General features: G+C 33.9%; 2 protein-coding genes across 2 annotated transcripts; both read right to left on the bottom strand.

The window, feature by feature from the left end:
- Positions 1-217: 217 nt before the first annotated feature.
- LOC307173043 (uncharacterized protein) lies at positions 218-2,533 on the bottom strand. Its single transcript, XM_079895847.1, has 5 exons — positions 2,463-2,533; positions 1,834-2,131; positions 1,575-1,729; positions 940-1,222; positions 218-696 (listed from the first exon to the last, which is right to left on the bottom strand). The coding sequence occupies exons 1-5, from the start codon at positions 2,527-2,529 to the stop codon at positions 546-548; spliced, it is 954 nt and encodes a 317-aa protein (XP_079751973.1). The 5' UTR covers positions 2,530-2,533; the 3' UTR covers positions 218-545.
- A 1,347-nt stretch (positions 2,534-3,880) lies between these two features.
- Positions 3,881-5,653, bottom strand: LOC307172651 (fucolectin-6-like; the record flags this gene model as incomplete). The annotated part of the gene is made up of 5 exons (XM_079895190.1): positions 3,881-4,031; positions 4,275-4,557; positions 4,720-4,811; positions 5,195-5,492; positions 5,638-5,653. 5 exons carry the CDS (start codon positions 5,651-5,653, stop codon positions 3,881-3,883), a joined length of 840 nt encoding a protein of 279 aa, XP_079751316.1.
- Positions 5,654-8,296: the final 2,643 nt, after the last annotated feature.

Below are 8,296 nucleotides of genomic sequence, written 5' to 3' on the forward strand. Positions count from 1 at the left end.
TTTATAATATTGTTTTACTCTCCCACAATAACAGGACAAAAACCCTTCAAAGTAATTTATTGGAAATCATCCATTAGATTTGACCTAATATTTCTTAAAGTAAAATAAAAAGACTATAACAATTTATTTTCTCCCAAGAACCTTAAGCAATGAATGCTATACTGTTTTTGCTCTGATGTTCCCTGGTTTGTGTTTTTTCCATTAAAGCAAAATTTTTATAATTACAATTTTTTATTTTACATTGACATTTTTAAGACATTAGAGATTTAATAACAAAAGGATAATTTATTTTACAACATACAATTTTCACAGCTGCATTACATTACAGAAAAAAAGTGTCCATATTGTCCATTTCCCAGTGTCCTTTGATCAATAGTCACACAAATCTGTCTAATACTTTCTGCAGCATGCAGTGCATTAAAGTACAGATGCTTAAAATAATACATGCCCTGTTTTGCAAACTCTGGTATAAATGTCTGGTTAAAGTAAAGCTCTACAGACACTAATATTTAGTTTTTATCTACATCCTGATGTTTAAGTTCTTCTCAGTCCAGTGGTGATCCGTACACTTCAACCTCACACAGTGTAAGATATTCTCTCCGTCCTGGAATAACAACATTAATGTAACGTCCTTCCATCCCATAACAGTCAAAAGAAGAGGAAAACCCAGGAGGAATGGAAGAGATCGTTGCACACCTGAAGAAAGAGTGAGTTAAGCATCTTGAGAAACTCTGAACCACAGTCCATATTCAAAGCAAAACACATTTATGCATCAAGTCAAACCAGTTAAATGCATATGAACAAAATAAACGAAAATACACAAAACCCAAATCACATTTTACCAAATTGTAGCCAAGTTTTATGTCACATTGCAGACTGCAGTAAATCTGAGAACTTCTCTAAATTCTCCAAAAAAAGCCTTAAGATGAATTAATTTACCTGGGATTTTCATTGCCATTGTTGTCCAGACTGTTTCCAATTCTGATTTCTGCCCCATTTAGTCTTGTAGGAAAAGCATCTAATCTATTTGCAATTACCACTGAAAACACTTTGTGTCTTTTCAGTAAGTTCAGTCTCCACCAGGGATTGAGGTCTGCTGCAGTGTGGGTACAAGATCCACGACTTAAAACACCATCTCTGTTCCCATCAATGGCATTGGATGCAATGTTATTTGCATTGAGGGAACTCTGTGTAGCTACTCCTCCTAAAGCCACATTTTCACCTACAACAACAGATGAGTTTCACATTAATTCATAGTTTTGCGTAAATTACACTCGTAAGGTGATGATACACAGGGCAATTTTGCTGTCAACGGGCAACCAGTTGAGACACAGGGCCCACGACCGATCTAAATTGTCCAGATAGAAAGTTATTGCCAATTTTCAATGGGAAAGTGATCAAGCAACAATCGCTCGGCAAGATTGCCCAACAACATTGCTCAAAATGTTGCCCTGTGTATCATCACCTTTACAGTCTAGAAATGGAATATGTGTCTACAACATTGCTAAATCTAAAATATCTGCTTATTTTTATTAGTGCCAAACTGATCAAATCCTGATCATAAATGTTCTCACCATCAGGAGCTGGATAACCGTAAACCTCAACCTCACAGAGAGTAAGAACCCGATTACGACCAGGTATTTCCACATTGATGTAACGGCCTGGAATGCCTTTTTCCCATTTGAAAGTGAGGGATCTCCCACCTGGAATGGATGAAATCTTTCCAGCCCTGTATAAAAATGACAGCATATGGATAATATTTGATTTCATGTACAGTATGTAACCTCATCACATTGTTCTTTAAGAGAATCTTCTCTTGAAAGGCTTTCTTACAATGGATTGTTGTTGCCGTTGTTCAGCAGAGAGTTTCCGATTCGTATCTCGGCTCCATCAAGCCTTTCAGGACAGCAGTCTTTTCTGTTCGTGATAGTTATGGAGGTCACTACATACTCGTCTAGTAAATCTAACCTCCACCATGGGTCTTCTTGTATAGGAGTAGAAATACAGGATCCATGTTCATAATGTGAGTCACGATTTCCATCAATAGCATTACTGGCATGGCCAAATGCTGCCCCAGGATTATCAACCAGGTCCGACTGTGTGGCCTTGCCATATAAAGCGAGATTTTTAGCTGAAATTGACAAAGCACTAATCAGAAAGAAAGCTTTATGTACATGTATTATTTATAGACACAAAAGTGGATATAGCTAATGAAAGCTTGAACATTTCCATTATTATTGCCAAGGAGAAAACAAAGTCCTTTTGGGATAATATACCCTTAATATTGAGGCATTGTATCAAACTTTATTTATAATAAAATTATAAAAAATACAAAATGTATATATGCAAGACAAAGCAAATAACCAAATAGTTTGAAGGCAATATAAAACAAATGAAAGTGTCTACAGTATTGTGAGGCATGTCTACATTATTGAAAGAAACTGTAAATGTTTCAACTTTACCTTTAGCTGTCGTCGTGTCTGCAAAATAAGGCATGGCAAAAATACAAAGCAGGAAAAACACATGCATTTCCATTGTTCTGCAAGTGAGAAGTAAATAAGTTCAGAAAAATAAGCTTCTAAAAAAAGTTAAACTTTCTTTGCAATTGTTTCAAATCATTTATAATCCAATTTATAATAGATTTATAAGAGTTTGTTTTAAGATTTAACAGAATGTCATTAGATTAATTGACTTAATTTAATTCAATTAAGTAAAAATGTCATACAATAATGACATGCATGTGTATTTTGATAAGTATAAAGTGATCAAAGCAATTCATTTCTGACATTGATTTTGATGTTGTTGTTGTTGTTTTTTTGTTTTGTTTTTTAAATCAAGTTGAACTGACTCACCTTTATTCTAAAAGCTACAGGTTCTCCTAAAGACAAGGTAAATGAACAAAGAGTGCTCATCACCCTTTATATAACCAAAAACCACAGCTAAAAATTAAAAACAATATTTTAAAGGTGTTGATGCTTCATGTAAATCATCTCATAAATGTGCTTTTTACAACTGTGATAAATTTTATGAGAAATGTCTAACAATGTAAATGAGTTTGCAGAAATGCTAAGGAACAGATCACGTGTTTTCTGGCCTCTTATGTGTTTCTTTGTCAGTTAAGATCTATAATTTAAGTTAAGAACAGTTAATTGAGAACAATTAACAGGATTATTTAAAAGTTTTAAATGGACATATCATAACTTACATGAGACAAACACAATCATAAAAATTAAATCAGTTGCTATATCTTAAGAAATATTGTGAAAAAGGAATTGATGAAACTGGAACTTGCAAAGATAGCAATTGAATAATGGTAATGGGTTTCTGTTGTTGTTTTTAATTGTAGAACTTTTTATTTTATGCAAATCACTAGCCCTTTTGTAGGGTTTAGAAATTAAATCATAAAGAACTATTTCACAACAACCAGTTTTACAGGCCTTATCTGGAACTGAACCTTCAAACTTTTCTGTCTCCATCCCCATATCTTTATTTCTAAAGAAGTATCATAGAAACATGGCCTTAATAGCTTCTCAAATTGCCCTTTGGCAGTTATATTGCCCATTTGCCTATTTTTATTTTACATTTGCAAGACACTACAGACTTAATAACACAAGGATCATTTATTTTACAATATAACATTTTCACAGCTGAATTTCATTACAATAAAGTGTTGTCCATATTGTCCATTTCCCAGTGTCCTTTGATCGATAGTCACACAAATCTGTCTAATACTTTCTGCAGCATGCAGTGCATTAAAGTACAGAGACTTAAAATAAGACATGCCCTGTTTTGCAAACTCTTGTATAAATGTCTGGTTAAAGTAAAGCTCTACAGACACTAATATTTAGTTTTTATCTACATCCTGTTGTTTAAGTTCTTCTCAATCCAGTGGTGATCCGTACACTTCAACCTCACACAGTGTAAGATATTCTCTCCGTCCTGGAATAACAACATTAATGTAACGTCCTTCCATCCCATAACAGTCAAAAGAGGAGGAAAACCCAGGAGGAATGGAAGAGATCGTAGCACACCTGAAGAAAGAGAGAGTTAAGCATCTTGAGAAACTCTGAACCACCGTCCATATTCAAAGCACAACACATTTATGCTTCAAGTCAAACCAGTTCACGCAAATGAACAGAATAAACAAAAATGCACAAAACCCAAATCAAATTTTACCAAATTGTAGCCAAGTTAAATGTCACATTGCAGACTGCAGTAATTCTGAGAAATTCTCTAAATTCTCCAAAAAGCCATATTAAGATGAATTAATTTACCTGGGATTATCATTGCCATTGTTGTCCAGACTGTTTCCAATTCTGATTTCTGCCCCATTTAGTCTTGTAGGAGCAGAGTCTAATCTATTTGTAATTACCACTGAAAACACTTTGTGTCTTTTCAGTAAGTTCAGTCTCCACCAGGGATTGACCTCTGCTGCAGTGTGGGTACAAGATCCACGACTGAAAACACCATCTCTGTTCCCATCAATGGCATTGGATGCAAAGCCATATGAGTGGAGGGAACTCTGTGTAGCTACTCCTCCTAAAGCCACATTTTCACCTACAACAACAGATGAGTTTCACATGAATTCATAGTTTTGAGTAAATTACTTCTCTTACAGTCTAGAAATGGAATATGTGTCTACAACATTGCTAAATCTCAAATATCTGCTTATTTTTATTAGTGCCAAACTGATCAAATCCTGATCATAAATGTTCTCACCATCAGGAGCTGGATAACCGTAAACCTCAACCTCACTGAGAGTAAAGGTGATGATACACAGGGCAACTTTTTGAGCAATGTTGCTGGGCAATCTTGCCGACCGATTGTTGCTTGGGCACTTTCCCATTGAAAATGGGCAATGCATTTCTATCTGGATAATTAAGTTCGGTCGTGGGCCCTGTGTCTCATCTGGTTGCCTTTTGACGGCAACATTGCCCAGCAACATTGCTCAAAAAGTTGCCCTGTGTATCATCACCTTAAGAACCCGATTACGACCAGGTATTTCCACATTGATGAAACGGCCTGGAATGCCTTTTTCCCATTTGAAAGTGAGGGATCTCCCACCTGGAATGGATGAAATCTTTCCAGCCCTGTATAAAAATGACAGCATATGGATAATATTTGATTTCATGTACAGTATGTAACCTCATCACATTGTTCTTTAAGAGAATCTTCTCTTGAAAGGCTTTCTTACAATGGATTGTTGTTGCCGTTGTTCAGCAGAGAGTTTCCGATTCGTATCTCGGCTCCATCAAGCCTTTCAGGACAGCAGTCTTTTCTGTTCGTGATAGTTATGGAGGTCACTACATACTCGTCTAGTAAATCTAACCTCCACCATGGGTCATCTTGTATAGGAGTAGAAGTACAGGATCCATGTTCATAATGTGAGTCACGATTTCCATCAATAGCATTACTGGCATGGCCAAATGCTGCCCCAGGATTCTCAACCAGGTCCGACTGTGTGGCCTTGCCATATAAAGCGAGATTTTTAGCTGAAATTGATAAAGCACTAATCAGAAAGAAAGCTTTAAGTACATGTATTATTTATAGACACAAAAGTGGATATAGCTAATGAAAGCTTGAACATTTCCATCATTATTGCCAAGGAGAAAACAAAGTCCTTTTGGGATAATATACCTTTATAGTGAGGCATTGTATCAAACTTTATTTATAATAAAATTATAAAAAATACAAAATGTATATATGCAAGACAAAGCAAATATCCAAATAGTTTGAAGGCAACATAAAACATATGAAAGTGTCTACAGTATTGTGAGGCATGTCTACATTATTGAAACTGTAAATGTTTCAACTTTACCTTTAGCTGTCGTCGTGTCTGCAAAATAAGGCATGGCAAAAATACAAAGCAGGAAAAACACATGCATTTCCATTGTTCTGCAAGTGAGAAGTAAATAAGTTCAGAAAAATAAGCTTTTTAAAAAGTTAAGCTTTCTTTGCAATTGTTTCTGATATGGCGAAATCATTTATAATCCAATTTATAATAGATTTATAAGAGTTTGTTTTAAGATTTAACAGAATGTCAGATTAATTGACTTAATTTAATTTAATTAAGTAAAAATGTCATGCAATATTGACATGTGTGTGTATTTTGATAAGTATAAAATGACAAAAGCAATTAATTTCTGACATTGATTTTGATGTTGTTGTTTTTTTTTGTTTTTTTAATCAAGTTGAACTGACTCACCTTTATTTTAAAAGCTACAGGTTCTCCCAAAGACAAGGTAAATGAACAAAGAGTGTTCACCACCCATTATATAACCAAAACAAATAATAAAAAATTTATAAAAATGTAATTTAAACGTCATTTAAAGGTGTGGATGCTTTATCTAAATCATCTGATAAATGTGCTTTTTACAACTGATACATTTTGTGAGAAATGTCTAACAATGTAAATGAGTTTGCAGAAATGCTAAGGAACAGATCACGTGTTTTCTGGCCTCTTATGTGTTTCTTTGTCAGTTAAGATCTATAATTTAAGTTAAGAACAGTTAATTGAGAACAATTAACAGGATTATTTAAAAGTTTTAAATGGACATATCATAACTTACATGAGACAAACACAATCATAAAAATTAAATCAGTTGCTATATCTTAAGAAATATTGTGAAAAAGGAATTGATGAAACTGGAACTTGCAAAGATAGCAATTGAATAATGGTAATAGATTGCTGTTGTTGTTTTTAATTGTAGAACTTTTTATTTTATGCAAATCACTAGCCCTTTTGTAGGGTTTAGAAATTAAATCATAAAGAACTATTTCACAACAACCAGTTTTACAGGCCTTATCTGGAACTGAACCTTCAAACTTTTCTGTCTCCATCCCCATATCTTTATTTCTAAAGAAGTATCATAGAAACATGGCCTTAATAGCTTCTCAAATTGCCCTTTGGCAGTTATATTGCCCATTTCCCATATGTGTTTATGTGCACTGAAATCAAATTTGACCTAATTTTAGCAATAGAAGTGTTATGTGTATTACTGCTCGGAGACGTGACTGAGATCCAAACGCAAGCTTTATAGAGTGTAATCCATAAAACAGGAATAAGGTCAAACCCACAGAGCAAACTATCCAGATAATGACAGAAGTCCAAGGCTCGGCACAGGCAAACAGGGAAATCCAGGGACAGGGAGCCAGGCAGAAGATCAAGAACATGACACAGAAACCATGAAATGCAGTAACACAAGCACGACTTCACAACAAGCGAATGATCGCACAGGGTTTAAATAGGCAAACATAAATGAGTTAATGACAAACAGTTGGCAGTAACCAGAACATGATGAGTCCAGGCAATGGTTTATGGGAAACGTAGTTCATGAAGCAGTAAAGCAGACGGAGGGAGTGCCCTCTGGTGATTATCATGGGCACTCCGGCTGGCTGGTGTAGCAGATTTTGCTCTTCTTATTTCATTTTGCTAAATGATATTAAATAGTTTAGCATTATCTGTTTTGAACAAATGCGTAAATCAGGAAAATGTAAGAGTCCGTCTGTACATTGCGTTTGAAAATAAACATTAAATAGAATGAACATATATAGATTATGTACATTCCACTTTGTATTAAAGTATTATTTTATTTTGAATCAATTTAAAATGTTTGATAACTCATTTTGATTACAAAATTCTACCAAAACATCTCAATCAATCAATAAATCAATCAATCAATCAATCAATCAATCAATCAATCAATCAATCAATCAATCAATCAATCAATCAATCAATCAATCAATCAATCAATCAATCAATCAGTCAATCAATCAATCAATTAGTCAATCAATCAATCAATCAATTAGTCAGTCAATCATCTTTTACTCAGCTATAACCTCAAATCAAAATAAGTTGGGACATTTTGTAAAATGCAAAAAAAAAAAAAAAAAAATCTGTGATTTGTTCATTCTATTTTAACTTGATTTAACCGACAAAAGTACCAAGAAAACATGTTTTCAAATTGAGGATAATTGTTGCCGTTTTGCAAGGTTTTTTTTTTTTTTTTTTTTTTTTTAAACAAGGATATTCTATAAGCTTATCACTTTTATTTTGTCTCTGTTCCAACTTTTTTTGTAGTGTATTGCAGCCATCAAAATCTAAATGTGTCCAGTGAAAACACTGGAAATCTTTTCCTTGTACTTTTGTCAGTAAAATAAAGTTGAAAGAGAAGTAACAAATCACAGATTCTTGATTTTATGGCATTTTACAAAATGTCCCATTTTTTCTTGATTTGGGGTAGTATAAATGATTAACTGTTCATAATTTTAAAAAGAAAGGTACATTTCTAAAAGA

Source organism: Squalius cephalus, assembly GCF_949319135.1.
Source record: "Squalius cephalus genome assembly, chromosome: 15".
NCBI lineage: Eukaryota > Metazoa > Chordata > Actinopteri > Cypriniformes > Leuciscidae > Squalius > Squalius cephalus.

Excerpts from the sequence above, each read along its gene's own strand:
- LOC307173043 (XM_079895847.1), bottom strand. The coding sequence starts at position 2,529 with ATGCATGTGTTTTTCCTGCTTTGTATTTTTGCCATGCCTTATTTTGCA. Across the intron at positions 1,730-1,833 it reads AACGGCAACAACAATCCATT|GGCTGGAAAGATTTCATCCA; the intron begins GTAAGAAAGCCT and ends ATTTTTATACAG. Across the intron at positions 697-939 it reads AATGGCAATGAAAATCCCAG|GTGTGCAACGATCTCTTCCA; the intron begins GTAAATTAATTC and ends CTCTTTCTTCAG.